This window comes from Grammomys surdaster, unplaced genomic scaffold (assembly GCF_004785775.1).
Source record: "Grammomys surdaster isolate TR1022 unplaced genomic scaffold, NIH_TR_1.0 1149, whole genome shotgun sequence".
Lineage (NCBI taxonomy): Eukaryota > Metazoa > Chordata > Mammalia > Rodentia > Muridae > Grammomys > Grammomys surdaster.
This window is the reverse complement of record NW_021605568.1, coordinates 1779438-1806973: the sequence shown is the minus strand read 5'-3', so window position 1 is coordinate 1806973 and position 27536 is coordinate 1779438. Positions and strand designations below refer to the sequence as shown.

The 27536-nt window shown below is 38.9% G+C and overlaps 1 protein-coding gene across 2 annotated transcripts; it reads right to left on the bottom strand.

Moving 5' to 3' along the window:
* Positions 1-4195: 4195 nt before the first annotated feature.
* LOC114634926 (zinc finger protein OZF-like) lies at positions 4196-27304 on the bottom strand. 2 transcript variants are annotated; one of them, XM_028783548.1, is made up of 5 exons: positions 27205-27304; positions 16048-16174; positions 15777-15834; positions 13970-14961; positions 4196-5066 (listed from the first exon to the last, which is right to left on the bottom strand). In XM_028783548.1, the coding sequence occupies exons 1-5, from the start codon at positions 27223-27225 to the stop codon at positions 5002-5004; spliced, it is 1263 nt and encodes a 420-aa protein (XP_028639381.1). In that variant the 5' UTR covers positions 27226-27304; the 3' UTR covers positions 4196-5001. The 2 variants fall into 2 exon arrangements, with proteins under 2 accessions (XP_028639381.1, XP_028639380.1); XM_028783547.1 differs by lacking the exon at positions 4196-5066 and having other exon boundaries at positions 12641-14961.
* Between the last annotated feature and the right edge of the window lie 232 nt (positions 27305-27536).

Genomic DNA, 27536 nt, shown 5'->3' with positions numbered 1-27536 from the left:
ACTGAAAGACTGGGATAGACACTGTGTTCATTGCAAAGGTGTTAAAATGTAAGAGCATGTTAATGTGATTCAGCCACCAGACCAATAGACATGAAAAAAGCTTTTAAAATGCTCATAGGTCAATGAGATGGTTAAAGTACCTCACAAGTCTGACCTGAGTTCTAGCCCCAGGATTCCTAGTAAAAAGAAGTGACCTGAGATATGTGGTGGTGGCACACACCTTTAATCCCATCACTTGGGAGGCTGAGGCAGGCAGGTTTCTGGTTTGAGGCCAGCCTGGTCTACAGAGTGACTTCATGACAGCCAGGTCTACACAGACAAACCCTGTTTTGAAAAGCCAAAACAGATGAAGAGGAAACCTGACTCCAAGCAGTTGTTCTTTGACCTCCTCCCTCACAGTGGTATGTATAGTTGCTCACACATATACACACAATAATTCATTTTCAAAATCAGTAATCATGAGGGCTTGGTATATGTTAGTTGAGGTCTAGCAAACAGTAGAATTAAATCTGCAAGCTCAGGTCTCTACCCTATACATTGCCCATCTATTGTTCTCTCTTGCTTTATTGATTAATCCTGGCTGGTTAGATTGAAGATCACCTTTTATGTCAACTCCATTTCACAATGAGGCCCTGATAAAATATCTAGAAGCAATGGACATGAGGATCAGTGAAATGGCATTAGGAATTCTTGTCCTATATGCAAGCATCTTACTATGGGCAGGATTGCTGAAGTGAACAAACTTTGAGGTGTTTTGTTTTTCCTTGCCAGTATCTAAAAACAGTTCAACTTCATCCTTCACTTATAGATTAGCAACTCTTCAAGAGGCTTCCAAGCCTTAGGTTCAGACTGTTTTTGTATCATCTGTCTTTTTTGCTCCATATACTTGTTTAACAGTCTCTCCACCCTGTAAATAGCACTGTTGTACGTTCCATTCCCTGACTGTATAAATCAATCTAATAAATCCCTCTTAATGTTCTGTATAAGTTCTGTTGGTTGCATTTTAGAGAACACTGACTCCTCCATGGGATAATATGGTCATAAGCAGAAACACTTGCCATGCAGCTGTAGCACTAGGATGGTACTGAGCCCTTATAACTAATAGTTTGCACCAATAACATCTTATTGGCTAAGTCAAATAAATAGTCCCCTTGTTTTGCTTTGTTTTATTTTGTTTTACACTGCTCAAAACATCAGAAGGCATGAACAGGGGAAAACTGCAAAATGCTGTCCTTGGGGTATGGCGTGGCTATTGTATACATGAACTCAAAACAGTTATTATACAAGTGCAAAATCAAACCAGTTAAAAATTCCATCATAGATTGGGAAGGGGCTCCCTATGGTTGAGAAGTTGTTGGAAGTTGATAGATGATAGGAAAAGGAGTCATTTTTCTTTAGAAGGGTGTCTAGTGATCAGATTCCTGAGCCCCAGTGGATGACACTACAGCCATGTCCTACTAGTTGTATTCAGACAGTTAAAAATAAATACAAAGGATGGCATGAAGTATAGAGATGTGATGAAGCATTCAGAGGGAGTCAGTTTGGAAGAATTTGTGGGGCAGATATGATCAATATACATTATATACATGTATGAATTTTACCAAGAATAAACATTTAAAGTAAATAAAACAAAAAATAAAAAATTTCCTACCACGCTATTCTCATAAATCTGCTCCCTAACACATTTAAAATATCCCTAGACAAGGGAATGAACTCAATTATCCCTGTGATTTTTCTGATCATTTGAGATCTGGTTCTCAGTGTGTAGGCTGAGGACACAGAATACTCTTCTCATAGGAATGCCAAAGGTAATCTTCATCCAGTGTAGACATTGAAGAATCATATAATTGGTAACTATTTTGTTAATCCCTTTGACATGCTAGTTATTATTTCTACATTAGGTCTTTTACTCCACCAATTGACCTGGTGGGTTGCAATAGTATTTGACCATCATGTAACAGCAGTGGGAGCTGAGTCTAGATTAGGTTAATGATACTTCTTACCACCTAACTAAATGTAATTTCAAATTTTTTTTCTAAAATTATACTGTTCCTTCTTCAAAAAATATCCTGAAATAGAAATATGATGATACCTGCAGACAGGAAAATGAACTTTGGTATTCTTTTGATCATTAAAATTCTCAACTAACTGTATTAATGAACTATACCAATTTTTTTGTATAGTACACCTTTTGCCAAAATACTATGCTTCTGACAGTTATAACTTTTGTCTGTCTATTGTTCAGTTATTGCTGGAAAAGTTAACCTGAAATGCCATGTAGCATTGTTGTGTTAGAAATTCAGTTTCTGGCTCTCTTACTCCAGACGGAATTCTCAGAGTCCCATTTGCTCTGTACCATAAGAGCCACTGATCTCCCACTCCAAGCCTGAAGATCCTACAGATCATCATCCTCAATATGTCTCTGCCCCCATAGTGGCTCAGAGACTGAACTACGAACCAAGAAACATGCCTTGGATGGACCTAGGCCCTCTGCATATATGCAACAGTTGCGTGGCTTGGTCTTTCTGTAGGTCTCCTAATAGCAGAATTCAGGGCTGTCTGACTACATTTTGCCTGCCTTTGGATCCCCATTCTCCAACTGGGCTGCCTCGTCTAACCTCAATAGATGAGCCTGATCTTACTGCAACTTGATATATGACAAGCCCTGTTGATATTTTCTGGGGAGAAAAGGAAGATAGGTGAATAGAGAGCTGGGGAGGTGAGAGGGAGGGCATGGGAGGAGAGAAGGGAGGGAAGCTGTGAAGGGATGGTAAAGTGAATGAACAATTTAGAAAATTATCCTGAGCTAGGTAATCTAGTCCCATAAAGACAAATCTGGTATGTATTAACATATAAGTGGATATTAATGTTAAGTAAACAAGCTACAATTTATGAACCCAGAATGGTTAGGTAAAGTGAAGGGCTCTGGTGGCGGGGGGGGGGGGGGAGGGGGACATATGAACCTTCCAGGGAAGGGGCAATGGAATATTGTGGGTGGACTGGGAAAGGACGGGGATGGGAACAGGAAGGATCAGGTGGTGGGGTGGAAATGGTGGAGGGAGAGAGTACAGGGAGAGACAGCTGGGATTGGGGACCGTGGGACTGGGGTGGAAACCCAATGCAGTGAAAACTAGGAATCTACAAGGGTGAGGATTCCTAGTAATGGAAGATACAGAATCTGAACAGGCTACCTTTCATAGCCAGGCACAGCTATCGTGGGACTGTGCTGCATTCAGCTGAGTTGTGGGATGCACTGGTCTGTAGAGATGCCTAAACAACCCAGGCTGATATTAGGACAGAGTATCACTCTCTGAAAACTGGCAGGAGGACCCCATTGCTGAGGACAACATCCACACAGCTCATTGAATGTAGAGAGGTGAAGCTGGTATCAGTATGGACCTTTCAATCCTACATTCTACTACCATTGGTAAGAGATTGGTGCCTTTTCCTGTGGCCTGGGATACTACATACTCACAAATCTAGGTTCAGATTTATAGGGTCAAACTGCACTGTCACTACTTTTGTCAGCAGTGGTTTCTATGATGGCACCAGCAGGGAAAGAAAATCTACCTTACCAAAGAAGAAGTACTGACTGTAAAAAAACAGAAGTCTTTACTCTTGCATAAATCCCTCTGAATAGTCCTGTTGATTTTATACTAGGTATCATATGTTCTGCAACCACTTTACAGTGTCTTTCTACACAAAACCGAAATATTTTCCCTCCTGGTTTTTTTTTTTTATCTTCTTCCATGTATGTTTTGTCCTGTCCAGCAGGGCATTAAACAGGGGTCCGGGGAGATCACCTGAAAGAGAAGATGGAGGAAAACAGGCAAACACAAGGAACACGGCTTGTCTATAGGCTGATCAAACCATAATTTTTACTTTTTTACACACAGGTTATATATACAAAAAGGCAGGATGTGGGGAAGGGGATGACACAGGAGCATAGGGGTTCAGGGGGAGTACAGATATCTTCCAGAACAGAGTGTCAGCTGGGTGAAGGTTCAGGGGACAGATCAGTATGACTCTGCCTATGATTCACTTGTCCTTATCTAAGTTGGTACTATCCACCAAGGCTACCTATCTACAAGGTCTATGTATTCAGTGTGCCAATTTTCCACCAAAGCTGCTTGTTTACAATAGCTTCTAGGCATCTGTTTCAGTGTTTTTCCAAAGAGACTCAAGACTTGGTGCTAGCAGGCATGCGTGTCAGGCCTATTGCTGATTTTCGGCCTTCAGTGGGTAAGCAGGGCTGCCCCTGACAATGTTTAACCCATCTTTAACTTTAAAACTTTCAACAGCCTTAAAAATCTTTAAGAAGCTTAACATTTTTGGTTCCTCGTCCATCCTATCTAAGCATATCACCATCATCATCATCCAAAACAGGCTCTCATATGTATCCCTAGCTTTCTTGGAACATGATGTGCAGATCAGCTGGGCCTCTATCTCACAGAGATCTGCTTGCCTATTTCCTGAGCACTGAGATTAAAGGTATATGGCACCAGGCCTTATCCTCATCACATTCACTTTTAAAGCCTTAAGCAAGCTTTGTCTTGATCTAATATTAATCCATACCCTTTCCCTGCCAATCCCAATCTATTTCTAAACCTAATAACTCTTGTCTAGTATATATCATGTTAGCCTAGTTAGTTGGCCCCAATATTAAAAGTTAAAGAAACCATTGTCTTTTACTTATTATAATTAGCTGTTGTGTCATATTTGCAACTAAAATTTTCTCTTCTAGTGGTGCTAAGGATCACAACTGGGGACCTGAGAATGTGGCATCAGTATTTAGCTACTGACCTACACTGTCCACTGAGGAAGAATATAAAGTGTTAGGCTGTGTCTTGAGTGTGGGTGTGGGTCCTGTTAGGCTGAGTTGTGGGTATTGTGTGTCTGCCACCTCAAGGGGCTGGGGCCACAGATCAGGGAAGCAGAGGCACAGGAATTCGACTGAGTTCACTCCACATATCCCGGGCAGACTCGAGCTCCGGCGGTGCCTCATTGGGAATGAGACTCTTTGTCAAGGCGACTTGCTTGGCTGGGTCTTGGCTGGGTCTTTGTGGCTGGAATAGAGAGGTCATAGGCAGGAGGTTAGATGGCTGCTCTGTATTTGAAGACCTTCTCCACAGCTACTCACAGCAGACCCCAAAAAGGAGAGGTAGTCCATGGTCTTAAAATGTTTATTGTCATGGTGGAAAATAGATAAAGCTATACCCCATATTCTCAGGGAGGGCCTGAGGTTAAATATCTTTTGCAAGGAGAAGGGTCTGGGAAGGAATGCTTAACTGGCTATGCCCTCTGGCCTTTAGGTATCTCATGAATATGGAGATGTCTTGAGGCTCTTTGGCCTGTAGTCATGCCCTCTACCTGTGCTACCTGACCAATGGCCACAAAACTCTCTTTGGGAGGGACTGTAGAGGGCTGTGGCTATGTGAAAGGAACCAGGGGGTCCAGGAGCACCACCAAACCCCTCCCATCCCTTTAGGGTCTCCAGGGTTCAAGGCCTGTGCTCAACCAGGTACCCAGCTGCCTCTCACAGCCTACTGCCTCACAATAAAGTACAACTTTCTACAGACTAGCTCCCTTTGGATACTACAAGAATACGACAGGTATGGAAAAAATATTCGACCATCAAAATAACCTGAGATGTGGAATCCCCAGTGAATAAATAAAAGAAACATGAAAATCTAACACGGGATGGTCATTTTTGGAAAGTATCAAATCCAAAGTAAATGATTCCAAAAAAATTTCAGTGTCAGGACCAGCCTGACATCATCTTAAGATTAGAAACAATCTTGTTGCAAGGTCAAAATAAGTTCCTTTCTATTTACTGCAAAACTCCAGTTCACTGAGCTGAGTATGGCTTTAACCCATACCTGAAGTGTGACATGTTCCACACTATGTAATTTCACTGAACCCTGAACACTGCCCTGATAAGATGCTCTTCTAAAGAATCTTGAAATATTCCACCAAGATGATCCGTCAAATAATTGTATCTGCGGTCTACTTCTATAATTCACTTGCCAGGTCCTTACAAATTTCTCTGAGAATCCCAGTCTGCACCTTTTTCTCCTATATGAAGAGGCCTAAAATGTTCATTGACACTTTGCTCTCAAACCCTGCTTTGGAGAGTCATTCTTATGCACAGTTAAATACAGCTTACTTAGTTCACTTTCATTTGAGTAACGGTCTTTACTCCCCCTCAGTGGAATTAACAAGAGGAAATACATGAAATCTCAAAAATGTTATAGTTCAAACAACAGACTATCAGCCCTGTAGGGTATATGGACACACACATGGGTGGGAGATGAAAGAGAAAGGGACAAAGGGAGAAAGAAAAAATATTAATTTTTGTTTTAATTAAGAAATGAGGGAGAACAGACAAGTTAGGCACCAAGTCTTGAAAGATCAGAATTGTTGTTGCCAAGACATAAACCAGTTCAACAAACTCTTAGCCAAACTAAGCAAAAGAGAAGAACACCCAAGTTCTCTATAGGTAGAAAGAACAGACACCAACAAAATTCAGAAAATCATTAAGAAATACCTTAAAACCTTATATAATAATGAATTAGAAACATTTAAAAGAATCTATTAATTTCTAGATACACATGACTCATCAAACTTAACTGACAGATAAACAACTTAAACACATTTATAACAATCGATGACACTGAGATTATAATATAAAAATTACAAGGGTAGGCATAAGACCCATTCTGAATTCTGAGATCTTCAAAGAAGTATTAACCAAATGCTATTCAAACTATCCCATAAAACTATGTGGTAGGATACTACAAATCCTATTTATAAACCCAGTATTACCTTGATTTGAAACTGGATAAAGACTTACAAAAAAAATTCCAGGCCAGTTGACAGCTCTAGATGTGAACCTCGGAGAATGGAGCTAACAGTCAGGTGGATTAAAGTCTTACGTAATAGCCAACTTTATTCAGAACATCAGCCAATTTATACCTTAAAGGTTAAAAGGAATCACAGGAGTAAGCTGTACAATCACGAGGGCAAGCTGCATGTAGCAGACAAGCCACACATGACCAAAACATGTTTTTCCACAGAGGCATGTAAACAGCAATATTCAGTTGTAATGAATAATTTGAAGTAAACTTACTTCTATCCATTCACCTGGGAGGGGCATAAAAACATATTCCAAGAACAATTCTGTGTTTTCAAGAAACTCTTGCTTTGTTGGAGTTTTCTCACAAGCACTCCATTCTTGGATCATGTTCCAACACAGGCCAACTTTTATAATATAGATGTAAAAGTCAATAAAATACGACAGACAGAATTTAACACATCAAAAAATATAATTAACCATGATAAGGTTGGCTTCAGTACAGGAATGTAAGGATGCCTCAGCATAAGCAAATGAAACACATCACATAATAAAGCTAAAGGAGAGAAATTACATGACAAAATTCAGTTATCTTTTCATGATAAAGGTACTACATAAAAGCCTTTAGTGAACATCATAATGAATGCACAATAAGACAAGGGTACACAATTTATTTCACTGTTCAATCTAGTGTGTGATGATTTCAATGGAGGAAAATAAAAATGACTATAAACAGAAAGAATTGAAAATATCCTTCTTTGCCGAAAATATAATTAGTAACAGAGAAACTCTAAAAACTCCACCAGAAAAATCTGACAAGCACCACTCTTAGGGGGCATAAAACCATAGCTAAAATGAGAATTTTAAAACACTGAAGAAAATAATTAAAGACAACAGTACAAGATGCAAAGATTCCCCATAGTTATGGACTAGCAGAATTAATGTAAAAAGAGGCATGATTAAAAAGCAATTAACATAGTCCATACAATGAGTTCAAAATACTAAAGATATTGTTAATAGGGGTACAATACCCAAAAATGCATATGGAAGCACAAAAGACAATGGATAGCCAAAGAAATCCTGATCAATAAAAAAATAAAGTTGGTGCTATCACCATATCAGATCTTTAGTTATTCCATAGAGACAGTAGCAAAACAGTAGGGTACTGGCACAAATATAGACATGTAAATAAATGCAGTAGAATATCTAGTTGTAAATCTGTGTAACTAACACCTCATTTTTATCCAAGATACCACTCACAATAATACAAAAATAGCCTACTCCACAAACTGCTGCTGAGAATCCACATTTAGAAGAATAAAAATAAAATCCTATTTCTTACCTTATAGGAAAAAAAAAAGTTACTGTATAGTAAAAGGAACAACCAAGTGAAAAATCAGACAATGGGAACAAATCTTTGTTCATCACACAACTAACAAGAATTAATATGTAAAATATTCAGTGAACTAAAGAACCTAATAATAAAGAAATCAGACAAACTAAAAATGAGCTAAGTGAAATGAACAGTTCTCAAAGCTCAACTACAAATGGCCAATGAATGCATGACCCTCCTTCCTCCTCACACCAATCCACAAGAATTAAAACTAGTGTGGTTTTCAAACAATTATGACTACATTATTTTTTTGTATTTCACTTCTCTAGTCCATTATCCACAGTATGGGAAGTCTTCTAAAAGACTGCAGAGGTTAAGGAGACCTCCAGAAAACAAGCGGTTAGACAATTTATAGTACCATTCATCTGATACTACCTTTTTGTAATAAGTTTGTGCTATCAAATTTAAGTTTGTGCTTTCTGGAGACAAATGAAATACAACTTGCTTCTAAGAAAATCATATCTACAAATTTACTTTATTAACCCTTAGGTTGATCTTTGTTTTTTCATTCTATTGGCAGTAATGGGGATTAAAGCCAAGGTTCAACATGTGTTTAAAAACTGATCTTTCATTTGCACCACATAAATACTGTTTTCTCACTACCTCATTTTACTAACCGAATTATCAACAGAAGAATTATAACTATTATTTTTCTCATAACTCTCATACAAAGAATGCCTCTATTTCATATGTACAATTCAGGTTCCTTATCCACCATGATAGAAAAATAACATCTAATGCAAGTGGTGCTATTTCTGGCCATCACTCAGCTTATACCAGGAAAACTCAAACGTTTTTGTCTTGATAGTCACGAGATAGAGATTGTAAGTCACTTTTTAAAATAGATTTGTGTATTTCTACTAGCCTAAGAAAGATGACATGTTCGTTTTGATGACAGTTGAAAAGTAAAAGTGCAAAGAAAGGCTGGCTGTGATGGCCCAAACCTCTAGTACAGCATTAGGGATGCAGGAGCAGGTACATATATGAGCTCAAGGCCAGCAAGGTCTAGATAAAAGAGTTCCAGACCAGTCAATACTGTATAGTGAGTTGTCTCTAATACATAAACACACACACACAGGGAAACATGGGGGAGAGGGAAGGAAGAGATAGACCAGAGACTGAGATTAGAGACCTTTGGAATAGGTATCTCTAAATGAGATGTCTCCCTCACTCACTCTTGAATTCAGAGAATCCCAAGGAAGAGGAGGCAGAATGTAAAAAGCAAGAGGAAATGGAAGTCACCAGAACAAGACCCTCTAAATCAACAGAGCAAAGCTCATATGAACTCACAGACAGAAGCAGTAAGCACAGATCCTAGGTGGGTCTGCATCAAGTCTTATGTGTATATTTTACAGTTTCAAGGTTAGTATCTTCTTCTTTTTTTTTTTTTTTTATGGGACTCCTGAGTGAAAAGAAGTGGGCCTCTAATTCTTGTGCCTGCTCTTGGGTTGACTTGTCCAGCTTCAGTGTGATGATTTTGGCATTTGGTTGTTATCTCTTAGAAAACTGTTCTTTTCTAATGAGAAGGAAGTGGATCCAGCGGAGAGAAGTGAGGAGGAAATGAGAGGAGTACAGGGAGGGGAACTGCAATTAGGATATACTGTATGAGAAAATAATCGATTTTTAATAAAAGAATGTTAAAAAGACAAGGAAAGTTGAGTCTTTTAAAGTTGGATTTCTTGTTGGGTAACAATTTGCTGAATTGTACTTTCTGATGACTACAAATAGCAGTAGTGATCTCTGTTATGATGATTATGTGTCCACAAGGACAAAACTGGCACTATAGAGATTATACACAATGAATATTTTATTTAAAAATCTCCATGTTTTTAGCCAACTTTACACCAAGTGACTGAAGCATTAACAGTGTAGGCTAAGATAAAGTTCACTAGTTTGGACGCAATAAACAGACATCTCATTTACATTTTTCCTTACCATAATTGATTTGAACGTAGTCTTGTAAGTCTTGTGAAGTTAAAAGATATTGATGGAAAATAAAATCCAATATATTTTATGAACTCCAATAAGAAGTCAGTCTATGGAACTGCCTATGTAGACTAGGTGGGCCTTGAGCTCAGAGATCTGCCAAGTTTGGAATTAAAAGAGTGTGCCAACACATCCTGTAATTAACATTTTTGAGACGAGATTAACTTGTACACATGATTTACATCCTCTCACTACAGCCTTCCAAGTGAGAAAATCATTTATAATGATATAATTATATTCAGCCCCTCAGTACTGCTCAACCATAACAAAAACCAAGCTACACTGAATGGTGGTCAGTTTGGGTGGGTATATGATTTGTGAGTGTTGGTCTCCTTGGAGGTCAGCTATCCTGGATCTAGCAGAGCTGGAGGTGGATGTGGCTGTGAGCAGCTGCACCCAGGTTCTGGTTCATAAATTCAGATCCTATGCAATGTCAATGAATCCTCAAAATAGTTGAAACATGTGCAACATTTTCAATACTAGAAAATATTCCTTATAATTAGTTACAGAGCTTAAAACAGTGTAAAAAAAAATCTTATTTGGTGGCAGGGTTTAGCAGGTACTCCAGTCTGTCAAAGTACCAACTCTTGAAGGTTGTTTTCTTCTGACCTTCACTCTTACACACACAAACGCACACACACCAAAACCCAAAAAACCCAAACATTTTGTTATTTGGAGAAAATACACATTACACTGGGTGGTCGTAGTGCATGCCAGTAATACAGAACTCGGGAGGGAGAGGCAGGCAGATCGCTTGAGTTTGAGTCCAGCCTGGTATACAGAGCATGTACCAGGACAGCCAGGGATACCCTGTATTGAAAAACAAAACAACAACAACAATAACAACAAAATTAACACTGATACATTTTCAATCTCACATCAAATACAACTATTCAATAGCTACTTAGAGGGCTGGTGAAAAACGTACATGCTCATAAACTTGACAACCCAAGTTCTATCTTAAGGACTCATGTGTTAAGATTATTCCCTGACTCTAAATGTACATTGGGGACCCACATGCCTAAAGACACAATAAGTAACTGCAATTTTATAAAGTCACTATAAATATAGCCTGCCAGATTATAAATTTATTTCAATTCAATGAACTCAATATAGCTCTAGTAAAGGGTAAAGCATCATCTCATGATTTAACACCACACATTAAAAAATATCAATTTACGTGGCTGAAACGCAATTGATTTAGCAAAAGTTTCATTACCATAATTCAAATGAGTTTATGTTTGTGCTCTTTAAGGTAGTATCTTCATGGTCTTCAGATGTTCATTTACTCTCTTGTCTCAGAGTTTTATACAGCAGGGATGACAGTCATGTGCAATCATACTTAAATTATTCACTAAGTTATACTTTCAATAAAAAAGTATTATACAGTCAAGAAGTCGCAAGGTTGTTACTTTATCCAGGGTGTTCCCAAAACCCATCTCCACCCAACCTAAAAGTGGGGACTTCTGCCCCTAGACCAAGCAGAGAGGGGCCACCCAGAACACCCTCTGGCAGGCGACCTGAATTCTTGCTTAGGCTGCAAGGCTAAGCACTGCAAGGGAATACCAATAAAAGTTAAAAATATCTCTCTGGGTTCCCTGAGGGACAAGCCTGACTGCATAGGGGTTGATGTCAAAAGTATTCCCTCTCCAGGAAAAAGACATCAGGACGGGTATGGCCCTCATGCCTCACTGGACAACAACAGGGGTATCGGAGCCACTACAAGGTCCCCTTCAATTACTGGAGGTCAGGCCTCTATCTCCACCTTCGTAAGATTAGATTCGCCACAGCCTGTCTATATTTAGAGAAGGGAGGAGATGTCAGGGGCATCCCTGCTTATACACTGAAGGCCTAAAATCAGCCATAGGCCTAAAATCAGCAATAGGCCTGTCATACATGTATACTAACACCAAGTCTTGGGTCTCTGTGGATAAACACTGAAACAGATGGCTATAAGCTATTGTAAACTGGCAGTTTTTGTGGAAATTTACCAGCCTGAGTAGTCACAGACCTTGTAAATAGGTAGCCTTGGCAGATAATACCAACTTAGATAAGGACAAGGGAATCATAGGCAGAGCCATGGCGACCTGTCCCCTGAACCCTCACCCAGCCGATACCCTGTTCTGAAAGATATCTGTATTCCCCCTGAACACCCACGCTCCAGTGTCATCACCTTCCCCACATCCTGCCTTTTTGTGTTTATAACCCCTGTGTGAATGAGTACAAATTACAGTTTGAAAAAAATAAATAAATTTATATATATATACACATATATACACACACACATATATATATATATATATATATATATATATATATATATATATATATACACACACACATATATATATGAAGTCTCAAGTAAGAATAGGCAAAAATTATAAACATATATAAACTTTACGTAATCCTTTCAGGTCATTTCAGGAATATTTTATTTACGTATGTTAATTTGCTTAAGGTATTTGCACTCACTTTTTAAGGTATTTGCAAAACTCAACTATAAAGAAAATTTAGAATTTTTACCTCTTTACAACATTCCTTTTCCTTTCTGAGTTTCATGTAGCTTAGGCTGACCTTGAAATAGTTATGTTAAACTAACTACCCTCCTCCCTTTTTCTGAGACAGGGTCTGAGTATCCCTCACTGGCCTGGAGCTCAGACAGACCTGCCTAACTCTTCCAAGTGGTAGAATTAAAGGTGTGTGCCAGCACACCTGGATCTCTCATGTTTTAACAGTGACAAGTTAATTTGCTTGAAAATAGTGTTTTCTTAAATCTCACAAATTGTATACCAAACCCCTATATTCAGTGTTGTCATTTTCTAGCCTCTGTCCCCACAGTGTTGGAATAAAGGCATACACTGTGATGCCTGATGCAGGAGCAGGTGTACATCTATGTACACCTGCACATATGGGGAAAATTACACTTATAAGTTTTATATTATGACAAGTATATCTCCATTCTTTTAAAGGCTTATTATCTTATGTATTTTGTGTGTATGTACATGTATGCAATGTTCAGAGCCCAGAAGGTGTCAGATGACCAGGAACTGGAGTTACTGGTGGCTGTGAGTCACCACATGGGTCCTCTGCCGACACACCAGGTAAACAATTATTTAGCCATCTTTCAAGCCCCATCTGTCCACTTGATTTTTTTTTTTGGAAAAAGTATACACAGAAAACTATAAAATATAAGGCTTGTTTTTAAAATGTCATTCATAAAAAAAGCAAGTTAAACGCTGGTGTGATGACTTAGATAGGTCCTGTTGCTGAGATTGAGGATCTGAGCTCCATCACTAGGACTTATATAATGGAAATATGAGAACTGAATCCAGAAAGCTGTCTGCTGCTCCCCATAGATACACTAAGGCATGAGTGTATTCTTGCCCCAAACCTCATGCAAATAAACAAACAAACACATGATAAATAAATATTCTCAAAAGCAAGTTGACTAGTTACATATAGCTTACACAGGTACAAGTTCTATCCAATGGGTTTCTTTCCATTGTGAGATCTTTCATGCCTTCGAAGATATAAGAAACATGTAAATGCTTTCCCACACTGGTTACACTTGTAGAATTTCTCTCTAGTAGTGTGAGTTCTTTCATGTATTTGAAGGGATTTGGAAAAGGTGAATGCCTGCCCACATTCTACACATACATATGGTTTCTCTCTAGTGTGAATTTTTTCATGCCTGTAATGAGCACTAGAATGGGTGAAGGCTTTCCCACAATATTTACATGTATGGGGCTTCTCTCCAGTGTGAATTCTTTCATGTTTTCGAAGGTATGAGGAGAGTGTAAATCCTTTCCCACACTGCTTGCAAACAAAGGTTTTCTCTGCAGTGTGAATTCTTTCATGGTTGTAACAGTTGCCCGTACTGATAAAGGCCTTCCCACAATGTTTACATGCATAAAGTTTCTTTTCACTGTGAATTCTTTCATGTTTGTGAAGGTTTGAGGACCGTCTAAATGCTTTGCCACATTGATCACATGTATAACGTTTCTCTCGAGTGTGACGTCTTTCATGCTGAAGAAGTTGATAAGAATGAATGCATGCTTTTCCACAATGTTTACATATGAAACTCTGTTCTCTTTTGTGAGTTTTTTCATGATTATGACGGGCCATGGAATACAGAAAAGTTTCACCACAATGTCTACATGAGTATGTTTTCTCTCTTGTGTGAATTCTCTGATGTTTGGTCAGGTGACTGAAATTAACAAAGACTTCTCCACACTGCTTACACTCAAACGATTTTTCTCTAGTATGGATTCTTTCACATATTTGAATATAACTTTCTTCCTTTAAGGTTTTCTCAAAGTGTTTACATTCATGTAGCTCATCTCCAGTGTGAGCTCTCTCATAATCTTGATGAGAAGTGAGATTCGTATAAGATTCACTGGTCTGTTTATTTTCACAAATAGTCTCTGTAGCAGGAACCCTCTCAAGTGTTTGGAAGGATTCAGAATAAATAACATCTTTCGAACATTTTTCATGTTTGATAGCCTTTTCCACGAGTTCCTGACATCTGTATGGTTTCTCTTCATTTTGATCTCTTAGGAGCACATCTGAGGATGAATGCCCATTGATGTCTTTTACAGTCACACTGCTTTCATAGACTGTGATTGCAGGATGACTCTCCCCATTAACAATATGCTCTGTCATCTGTTGGTGGATCTTTCCACACTGACTAACACGTTCATAGTCACAGAATTTCTCAACCACCTGAAATCTGGGGGGGGGGGGGGGGGGGGACAGAGGGAGGGAGGGAGAGCGAGCGTCCATTATTCCTGTTTTATAACTAGGTAGGTACTACATGACAGATTTTGTGGCCTCTACCTGTTATTGCAGTCAGTATTCAGAAGACAGTGGCAGAAAATGAGCAAGTTGAGTGCAAACTAGGCCTATCCCAAGACAGGGAGAAAGGCAGAGTTTATTACAATTTATGAACATAAAAGAACTGAGCACTCAGCAACAAGTGCTGAGGACAGCATAAAATCATAAAAGGTTCTATAGAATTATTTTGTTAAACATTGTCTATGACACAGTTAACAAAGGTGAACTTTCCTAATGCAATAAAATACAGATCAGACATCAAATTCTAAATAGTTAAATATCCTTTATGCAATTTATTGAAGATAGATTTTGATTTAAACTCTAAACTTACCTTCCTTCACACACAAACCTTATGTTTATAAAGCCCAAAGGTAACTTGCTAACAATACATCAAAAACTTCTGTACACAAAAGGCAGTTTTGTAAAATGAACTGGAATGTATAAATAAGGAAAATAGCTAAAGAAGAATTCTTTCTGCTACTGCTCCCTCAAAAGCACAGTACGAGGTATAGGCCACAAAATCCACATTAGTACTACATGAGAGTCAGGATCATCCATTCTGGAATTCACAAGCTCCGTAAAGGTTTACAAAAAACTTTGAAGTTAAGTCAATTTACATTTTGATCTATTTGGATCACTTTCTAATTTCCCAGATTTGTCGTCCCTCTCAAGTACCTGATGCAAATTGCCTTTTCTGTGCATGTAAATTACCTCAGGTTTCTCTGGAGCTTTGTGTAGTTCACATCCATACTTTCTTCCTCTGTCTTCCCTAAAAATGAACAGCAAGAAATCATTACATTATTCCTCCTTATATACAAGTCATTACTTTCTAGCTTTTTTCTTCTATAATGTTATATTTACCACCATGTTCCCTTTCAGTATTTCAAATCATAAAATTATACAGATGACTAAGAAACAGTTTTTCTACACATGAATAAGAAATTATATTGGTGGTGGTGATTGTTTTTGTTGTTGTTGTTACCTATGGAGATCAGGTTCATAAAGGTTTCCATCATCACATCTCTGTAGAGCTTCTTTTGGTAAGAATCCAGCAGAGCCCATTCTCCTAGACTGAAGTTCACAGCCACATCCTCAAAGGTCACTGGCTCCTAAAATTATCCACAGGTGTAATTAAAATGCAGCTATTAGAAGAATGATGGAAATAGCCTGAAAATACATTAGTGACTTGATAAGTTTCCTTCATGCTTTCTTAGTATATTCACTTTAAATCATGGTCACTATACATTTATTAATTATCCTCTCATCTTGTCACACAATTCTAAGGATAGTGTATATAGTAAAGGAAAACGATATCACAGTGCTTTGTTGTGATGCTGGTTTCAAACTATTCTTTGTATCTTACAGCACAAGTTTCTACAACTTAGAACCCAGAATAAACATCAGCTCTGCTGATCAAGTACAATTATTGTACTTGATCACTGCTACTCACAAGTTTATAATAATATAAAATAGTATTTTGTAAACTATTATCCTTGTCATTGAATACGGAAACATGGTCTTTATAATATCAAAACCCCAAAGAAAATTTACGTAAAAAATCTATCATTGGTCTCAAAGATAAAAGGAAACATCTACTGACACAATTTGTTACTTAGTGATCACTGAGAACATTCTTTCATGATGTGCTCAACATGAGTTGCATCATTAAGAAGTCTGTTTTTATAAAATGAGTGTATAGAAGAATATTAATTAAAAAACAGATGGGTTTTTCATAGACAAACCTTGACTTAATACTAAGTAAGACTTACAAATGGCAATTCGCTGTGGTCAATTATAAATAATACACTTTTTAAAAAAATAATGTCAGTGGACAACGACACTACAGGAATGATGGCACATTAATGTCAAAAAACTTATTATGATGGCTCTATGAAATTATGTAATTCCCTCAAAAATTTTAGATTGTTAACAAGAATTACTTATCCAAACCTGTATGTAATAATAAATGTTTGCTACCATTAAAAACATTAGGATTAAGGAAATGATAGCTTGATTCGGATAACTGAATGCAAGACCTTAAATTCAAGGCCTGCCTGGGGTGAATAGCTAATACTAGAAAAAATAAAAAAGAATATAAACATTTTAAAACTATACTACACATAAAGACAAGATGAACAGAACAGAATATACAGTAGATTTAGTGACATGAAATTCAAACAGAATTGCTCCTGTCTAAAGGAAATACAAGAACAAAGAATGGAACAGAGACTGAATGAAGGAAAGGCCCTCCAGAGACTGCCCCATCTGGGGATACATTCCATATGCAGATACCAAACCCAGACACTATTGCTGATGCCAAGAAGTGCTTGCTGACAGGAGCCTGATAAGAGATGTCTCCTGAGAGGCTCTGGCAGAGCCTGACAAATATAGATGAGGATGTTCGCAGCCACCCTTTAGACTGAGCATGGGGAACACAATGGAGGAGTTAGGGAAAGAACTGAAGGAGCTGAAGGGATTTGCATCCCCATAGAAAGAACAATAATATCAACCAACCATACCTCCCCCAGAGGTCCCAGGGACTAAACCATCAACCAAAGATGGACCCATGGCTCCAGCTGCATAAGTAGCAGAGGATAGTCCTGTCAGGCATCAATGAAAGAGGAAGCCCTTGGTTCTGTGAAGACTCGATGCCCCAGCATAAGGGTGAGGTGGGAGTGGGTAAGTGGGCCCTCATAGAATCAGGCCGAGGGAGGATTGCACAGGGGGTTTGTGGAGGGGAAACCGGGAAGGTGGATAACATTTCAAATGTAAATAAATAAAATCACCAATACAAAATGTAAAAAAATGAAATTCAAACAGAAAATTCATGAAGAAGAGAGAAGACCTTGATCAACAATGAGTCTGATTGCTATATAAAGTGGCTATTCCATTGGCAACAATCAAGGTTTGTAAGAAATGGGGAAGATAAAATAGTACCATGTGTCTCTCTATTTCTCAACAGGGAATTCTCAACAGAGGAATCTCAAGTGGCCAAGAAACAATGTTCGATATCCTTAGCCATCAGGGAAATGCAAATCAAAATAATCCTGAGGTTCCATCTTACAACACAAGTGACAGCACATGATGAAGAGGATGTGAAGCAAGGGGAACACACCTCCATTGCTGGTGGAAGCACAAATTTGTACAACCAGTTTGGAATTCAATTTGGTGGCTTCTCAGAAAATTGGAAACAGTTTTACCTCAAGACCCAGCTATACTACTCCTAGGCAAATACACAAAGGTCAATCCATCCTACCACAAGGGGACTTACTCAACTAAGTTTATAGCAGCTTTATTCCTAATAACCAGAAAATTGAAACAACCTAGACGTCCTTTAACCAAAGAATGGATAAGCAAATTAATGGAACTAGAAAAAGAAAATCATCTTGAGGAAGGCAACCTACACCCAGAAAGACATAGTATGTATTCACTTGTGAGTGGACATTAGCTATTAAAAGACAACCATGCTACAATCCATAGCATAGAGAAGCTAAATAAAAAGGATGGCCTAAGGAGGGTAGAAAGGGGGAGATGCAAAGAGAAAATAGAATAGATTTTGAAAGTGGATTGGGAAAAGTGGTGATGGGAATACAAGAGATCAGATGGGGTTGGGGGAGATAGAGAGAATACTGGGAGAGACCACTGGAATTTTGGGGCATTTCAGAGGCAAGGCAGAATCTTAGTGCAATGGACTATACGAGGGTGATCTTAGCAAAGACTCCTAGTAAGAGGCAACATGGTACCAGAACCAAACATCTTCAGTAACCAGGCTAAACCTCAGGTGGAGGGATTGGGATACCAACCCAGCCACAAAACCTTTGACCTACAATTGGTCCTGCCTACAGGATGTGCTGGGACTAGAACCAAGCATAACTGTCATGAAAGAGACCAGAGAGACTCCATCCAGCAATTGATGGGAGCAGATGCAAAGTCCAAACGCCAAATATTAGGCGGACCTTGGGGAGTCCTTCAGAGGAGGGGAAGGAAGGACTGGAGGAGCCAAAAGGGTCAAAGACATCACAAGAACAGTGCACAGAATCAACTGACCAGGACTCATGGTGGCTTGCAGAGATCAGGGAGCCTGTATGGGTCTAACCTAGGCTCTCTGCATACATGTTATGGTTGTGTAGTTTGATGTTCTTGAGGGATTCCTAGCAGTAGGAGTGGGGGCTGTCTCTGACTTGTGTTTGCTTTGGGGACCTGTTTTCTCCTATTGGATTGCCTCATCCAGCATTGATATGAGAGTATGTGCCTGGTTCTATTGTAGTTTGTGATGCCAAGTCTGGTGGATGTTCTGTGCGAGGTCTGCTCCTTTCTGAAGAGGGTGGGGGAATCTGAGGGAGAGGAGAGGTTGGCAGGAGACTGGGAAAAGGTAGGGAGAGGAAAATGCAATCAGGATATAATATATAAGAGTATTTTTTTAAAAAAAGTAGAATCCTGTGGTACATGTAGTAATTTCAAAGTATGACGTGGACTGCAAGGTAACCAGCGCTGCTTGAACAAGTTCCAGCATACTGACATTACAGATCACAATTCTCCAGCATTCTTCCACTTGCATCTTTGATGATTTTCACTATATGTAATGGGAGTTTCCGTATGCTTTTTTCTTTGGGATATTTTGCATAGACTTTAGTAGAAGACATGAATGTATACACTGGCAGTCTCTTTAAACAACATAGTTCTTTGGAAAAAATCTCAGCCTACTTCTACACAAGAATCCCCTCACCCCTTACCTCCTGCTTCCTACCCGTTTGTACCAAGAATAGAGAAGTTAAAGATTTTTAACTGAAAGGTGGTTCCAGGAACTCTCAGGAACTTACACTTGTCCTAAGGATAAAAGCACACAGTCAAGAGAAACCCTGGGCCCAGACCTGAGGCCTCAGCAGCTCAGGCAACAGTTCAGTTAATAAGTATAGAAGTGTCCATGACTGATTCGCTAGGTACATGACTTACAGGAGGAATGGCAAGATCTGGTATGCCCCATGAGAGCAGATTCTGTTAAGAAGCTAGACTGGCTTGATCCCACTCTCACATAAAGGAGCATACACTGAATTAATTAAGATGGTATGGCATATTGGAAAAAAAAAATAAGAAGATATCAACACCTTCTCTTTGGGGAGCGTATGAGGAGAACAGGCCCATAGTGTTAAGACTAAGGCACACAGGAATGTAATTAGGAAACAGCTTAATGCTTATTAAGCTATATGGCCAAGCACTGCCCCTTGAGGAATGAAAATAGCTCTTATAAGTTTGCTTCTCAGGACTCAGTGTCTGGCACTCCTGACCACAAAGGCTGAGAGTGTGCTGGCAGAAATATAAAAGGGCACCTGGTAGGTTTATTGAACCATAGATAATAGGGACTTAGATGTTTGTTAACTTATTGCTTTTGCTTCAAAGAAGAATACTGTAATAAAGTTGATTACCTCTTTCATTCTGGATGCTAAAAAATAGGGCTAAAATAGGTTTAAAACCCCTGTAAAAAGATGATACATCTCTTAGAATCAGTCTGCTTTCAGCATTACTTGTGATTAAGCTACTATGCAAATATAGAATATAAAAAGTGTAGCCTTTTTTTTTTTCAATAAACACACAAGCTATTCTGACTCCCCTCAGAGTGTATCAGTCTCTTTCCCTCACCGACTGCATACCTCCCCTTTGGGACCTGAACCCTGCTAGAACTGGACTTCAGCAAAAGTAACTACAAACTAGTGACACTGACACAGACAGAAAGAACACTGAAATCTGCTTTAGACTGTGTGTATAATCAGCCTTTGTCATCCTTGTCTAACAGCTAGATTTTGTCAAAAAAAAAAAAAAAAGTAACAACAAACCTGAGAACTTTAAAAGTCGTTTAACTAACCTTTGGATATAAGCAAGGAACAAGTTCTTTCTATAGAACGTACAAAGAAATGTAATACACAAAAATTAAAGGAAATGGAAGTCAACAAAACAGTACCTGCAGTGCATGCAAATTATACATCAAAGGACTAATGTACACAAAATGTAAATAAATAAACATATGGCTGAAAATATCCACTAAAAATAAAACATAGGAAATAAGACCCATAGTCCCGAGTGAAGAATTTAACAAGTAAAATGTGTAGTTTTGAGAACTACTGAATACCAATAGTTTACACATAAAAAAATATCACCCAATTCACATCACTCTTATTTCCTATAATATAAACCTCAATGCAATCTATACCGGGTCACATTTCTCTAATGACAAAGAATGTATTTTGTGTTTATACTTAGTGTTATGACCACTATTTTATTTTAAACATCTCTAAAGTCCTGTTGAAAATGTCCTAACACTGTATGAACTAACTCAAGTTGGGAGATAAGTTAATCCTAACTGCAGACATTAGCAAATGTGAGTCATACCGAAGGAAAAAAGCTAGAATGCTATTGTTTATAATAACCAGTCACTCTTTGGAAGTGCTAAGTTAAAGTTATAGTAACAGTATACAGATTGAGCACAGGGCATGCACCTTTCCTCCCAGCACTTAGGAAGCAGAAGCAGGTGGACTTCTCCAATATAATGAGTTCCAGGCTTAGCCAGGATTACATAGTGAAACACTGTCTCAAAAACCCCAAACAACAATGCACTGCACAGTGAAGAGTTACAAGGATAAATCTGGAAAGCAGGAGGAAAGTAGGGACGAGTCAGTCTGCCATCATAAACATTCATCGCATCAGCATACTTAACACTGCTCATGAAACAAATCTTTGAAGTGTTTTTATTAGTACATAAAAACTGTAGAAAGCTATGTAGTTCACAATGAAGCTTCCATACAAGTACATTACAAACTTTCACCACGTTTGCTGTCTTTATTAACCCAACGTTCTACCCTAATGGTTAGTTTTTACTTTTTGCCTGCTACTTTGAAGTCTTTTTTTTTTTCTAAATTCCACATATGGAATAAAACATATCTCATAAATCCTTTCTGACTCTAGTTTAGTATGTGTATAGTGCAATCTTGAGTTCAATCTATTTTATTACAGTATGTTTTATATTTTTATAGTTGCATAACTCAACAGAGTATTTGCACATATACATACATATACACCATCATATATACACAGATAAGTATGTGAGGTGTGTGTATGTGTTTGAGAGAGAGAAAGAGAAAGAGAGGGAGAGAGAGAGAGAGAGAGAGAGAGCGCAAGCACATGTGTTAGAATTTAACAAATCATGCATGATGCTCAGCTAGGCCGACTGTATAACATTGCTATTCTGAGACAGGATGTACATGCGCAGGTGAGAGGAGAGACAATGCAACAGAGCTCAGACCAAAAAAAAAAAGTTTAAAAAGTAAATATTTCACTGAACGCAATCTGTACATTTAATTCAATACTAAGAAATGTTTCAATAAGATGCATCATAGAACTAGAAAAAGCAATACTAAAATATGTGTGGACATATAAAAGATTCTAAAAATACAGAGACCAATAGAAAACAACATTATGTTTTACTTCCATGGAAGTAGGGTCTTTTTGCTCTAACTAAATAGAAATTATAAACAGGCAAGAAAAGGGTCTTTAACCACTTGCCTTTGGCATTCTTTGTCCCTTGTGGTTGGTATCAAGGGGTGGTAGCAGTAGTCAGGTGCAACTCTCACAGGTGGTACTCTCAAGTGTGGCACGACTCAAGTATCAGGCCTTTTGCTCAACATCTATCTAAGATCTACTGTGAGCTCAGGAAGGTGGCCCTAAATATTTGCTTGCTCTCTAGAACTGTTGCTTTAAGTTTTTCTTCTCTAGTGTGTTAAAAACCTTCTATTCTCTTTACTTTCAGCTCTCTAAACTTCTGTCACCCTAAATTTGCTTTGTTCTTCCGCCCCAGCTGCACTTTCTTCAGCTCCTACTAAAAAGATCAAAATTACTCAGCTATTGAATTCTAAGATACCGAAATAGATTTTTTAAAAAACTATTTTAAAGTTACTAGTAGAAATGATTAGTGACTTCAAAGAGTACACAAATAAGCAGATGAATTGTACCCAGAATACCTTGAGAGGAACTGCACATTAAAGTGGATAACAAAACCATCAACATGAAGCAACATGCCAATGACTTTGAGGAGAAAGTCAAAAGAAACTGGGACTGTGAGGGAGAAAAGGGAGGAAGGAAGGAGTAGAACACTAGAAAGGAAATCCACAATGAATGAAAAATGGGAAAATATCATTAAAAGATACAACTGAGCAAAAGAAAGATTAAAATCAACAATCCTGAGAAACCATTAGAGAGAAGACAGAAAAAGACTAAAGACATAATGAGCTGTAAATCTAGACAAATGTATATACAAACACAAAAGACATTAAAACATGGCAGCTTAATAAAGTACCATTAAGGGTGTGAATGGGAATTCCTAAAAAGAAGCTCTGTCTACAAAGACAATTGATTAGAACTACAATGGTGTAGAAAGTCAGAGCCTAATTATACTGTATCCTGGGATAGCTTTTGCACCCCTAAATAGCCATTCCTTGTCCATCTCTATGTCAGAACTAGTCAGAATTAGTCACAGATCATCCTGTGACTAATAGATAAAAAACCTCTTGGAACTTATTAACTTAGCCGATCAATGGCTTCTACCAATCTTGAAAATAAGAATATCATCAGACAACATCTGAGACCTATATGTTATTCTCCATTTCCCAATAACCAAGTCTCAAATGTACCCATCTATGTATTTTAAAATAGTTTTTATGACTTTTGTTCTACTATTATAAACCTCATGAAATTACTTCCACGTGGGAGCATGGAACCAGGGTAACCTAGCTCCTCATTTCTCATGTCTTGAATACTCATATTTTGCTCTAGAATAACACTATCTCTTACCTCTTTTGAGATGAAATCTGGGGTTTTGAGAAGGGTGGTGGTGTGGTTGTGTGTATTTGTTGTGGATGATACAAAACTAAAAGTAGCTCTTTCTGGTCAATAGGATGAAATCCCTGGCCTGGGTGGAGAACTAACATTTCAAACTAACCAAACCATGGAAGTTTAGCCTGTCACCAGACTAAAATTAAACATACCAAAATTAGCTACCCAAACACAAAGAAGTTAATATAGTCTGGTCTTTCACCAAACCAGAATTAGTCAGAAAACATTACATAAAAACAATCTATCAAAATGTATTAAATATAAATACCTATGCAGCAAATGTGGAAACTCTCAATTTCATTCATGAAACGCTAAAGGTCATCAAATGTCAATACATCTCTACACAGTAACATACTACTCCATACTCAGTTCTAGGTAGGTTATCTTTTTTTTTTTTTTTTTTGGTTTTTCGAGACAGGGTTTCTCTGTGTAGCCCTGGCTGTCCTGGAACTCACTCTGTAGACCAGGCTGGCCTCAAACTCAGAAATCCGCCTGCCTCTGCCTCCCAAGTGCTGGGATTAAAGGCGTGCGCCACCACCGCCCGGTTTCTAGGTAGGTTATCTAAACTAATAATTAACAAGAAAACTTGAGGGTTAAGCTATAACAGATATAATGGATTTATGCTACTCAATAGAAAAAGAATCCATTCTTTTTTTCGTTTGTTTGTTTCTTTTGTTTATTTGTTTGGAGACAGAGTCTGACTTTGTAGCTTTGGTTCACCTAGAACCCACTACCCTAGACCAACTAGATAATGTTAGCTTTCAGCTTAGAGATTGAGCTGCCTCTGCCTCCTAAACACTGGGATTGGCCACCATGACCAGAAGAATCCTTTTTTGTAATCCATGTAACCTCGTCTATTTTAACATGTAAGAAAGAAAGATGGGGCTGGTGGCTTGGGCAGTTAAGGTGCCTGCCACCTGCATGGTGACCTGGGTAGGTATCTGGGATCTACATGGTATGGAGAGAGCAGATGCTTACAAGCTGTCCTCAGACATCCACAGCTATAACATATTAGCATCTCCCCTATTGCCCACCATGTAAACATAGAAATAAATACCATACTATTAGTTGATTAAAACACAAATTTTCATAAAAATGCCAATACTTGTAGTATTATAAAGATTGCTTAGAAACTGATCAGTGTATGTGAATGTATTATCCAAGAAATTATTCTGCATTATTTTTCATGTTTAGAAAACCAATGAAATGAAAGAGGGAGTTCCTCTATTATTACATAATACAAAGACAGTAGAAATATGTTCTGTGATGCGGCAACACTGTAAAGAGCGAGCAGGGATTTCCAAACAGCACAGACTACTGTCATTGCTTTTGGTCACCACCACACCTATGCCGTAAAATAATATTGCTGAAGAAACCACAAACTTTGGCTGCAAACTTTGGACATAAGAAATCCTTGCCACTGTCTAGCTTTCAAGATTCCAGAAGGTGCTATGCAGGCTGCTGAGGTGAGACAAGGCATAAATAGTCTTACTTACCTAGTGCTGGATCAGTGTGGCAATACTGATCTCCCAGGCAAGAGTAATAGTACCACAAATGTTACAAGGGTAACTAACCACGTTAAAATGTATTTAAGGCCTACTCCACAGGATAAAACTGCATGCCTGGTACTATAATAATGGTCAAAAGCCAATGGCTGGGGAGGTCATAGGCTGTGTAGGACAGTGCCTGATTTTGTTATTTTGCTAAACGGTTATGCTGCCAACGTGCCTTATAAATATTTATGTTTACACTTATAGACCTGGCCAGTAGCATGCAATCTTGATCAAAGACACAAAGTGTTCTGTCTCAAATCCTGGGACAAATGGCTGAAGTGCCTACTTAATATCAAAGCAGATACTCATCACCAGATTCACCCAGCATCCCTCAGCACCTACCTTGTATGGGCCCTCCTGGAAGGCATATCACTGCCTACTCTGAACTCTCCAGACCAAGGTGCTGGGCTGCTATTCCCTATATAATTCAACCATTTGGTCACTCACCTTTGTACCTTTGGCCTCCTGGCTGCTGCACCCAGTTGCCCCTCTCTCTCCTCTCCTTTCTCTTCCCCCTTCTCACAGGGCTCGGGGTCATGTCCACTCTCCCAGAGTGTGATGTGGACTCTTCCCAGATATCTCAGACTCTGGCTATGCTCTCCTTTTTATCTGCAATAAACTTTCTTCTCCACCACACCTAGAAACAGTCAGGTCCTTCCTTTTTCTTTTTTTCATTCAAGGAGCAGTCAAAAAAAAGATGCATAAAAGGTCAAAAATGCCGACATTAAGAGACAAAGTGCTCAGTTGTAAATGGGACATCTAGCTGCCTCCACCAGTGCTCAGGGAGCATCTCAGAAGAGGAAGCAGAAGGAACATAGGAGCCAGAGAGGATAGAGAGGAATACTGTGGAATAAGCTGTCTTCTGGACACAGAAGAGTTCTGCGAAATGCTGTCTCCTGGACATGGCAGGGTTATTGTACTTAGAAGCTGTGGTTACCTGCACAAAATCAAGCACAGAGGTGGAGAGGTGCTGTCCAGGCCCATCACTTACTAAGTAGTGACTGGCAATCAACAGTATTTTTGGAGGATCGTTCTGTTTAGAGGAAGTAGCCACTGATAGGATTCTCTTTCCAAACACCCATGCACATAATGGCAAAACTAACTAGTGTAATAATAACAATAATAACAATAATAATAATAAATGAAGCTGGAAGAGAGGCGTATTAGGAATATATAGGGCTTGGAATGAGAAATAGGGGTGGATATGATCAGATTTCATTGAATAAATGCATAAAATTTTCAAGACTAAAGAGAAATTTTTAAAAGAACCCAGAAGGATCACAGGGGTAAACTAAAGCAGGTCGAGTGGGTGTGCAAGGACGGGAAAATAGAACTCACGCCCAGCGCAGCACAGCTTGGTGTCTGAGCAGCACTAACCTGCCAGCGCTGTAATGTCTGCAGCACACTAACCTGCCAGCGCTGTAATGTCTGCAGCAGCTCAAGTTTGTGACCCGGACTCATTCTGTCAAGACCTGGACTACAGTAAAACAACTTCACGGCGACAGGACAGGACCCCAGACTCCCTGTTGCCTGCTCTGCACACAATTCAAGAGCAGGTGGGAAGCCGGCGCTGGTGTCAGACTCCAGGCCACATTCAGCTGCACTGCGCCAGGGGAAGGTCAGGGCGGCAGCGCCACATTATGCCAAAGCCACCGCAGTGTCACAAACCCGCCACAAACGATTCACAGGGCCCAGGACACACTTACCATCTTCTGCTTCCGACGCATCCAGGTGTCCTCCCTAAGTGAAAGCACAGTCAACAAGGTCTATGGAGCACACCTCTCAAGGGCTTCTCGGGACTTAAACATGGCGGCAAACGCCGCACCTTCCGAATATCCATGCTTCTCATTGGACCGTTTATTCTAAGTCATAACAGCATTCCTGATTGGAGAATGATAAGCGGAGCTGCGGGGCGGTTGGGTTGCAGAATAGGGATCATCTTATAACCAGGAGAACATCTTTTCCTTGCTGGGTTACAGCCAGATAGACAGGTTTCAGTTACTTGTTCTGGGATAAACCTGTTTTCCTTCTGTGATAA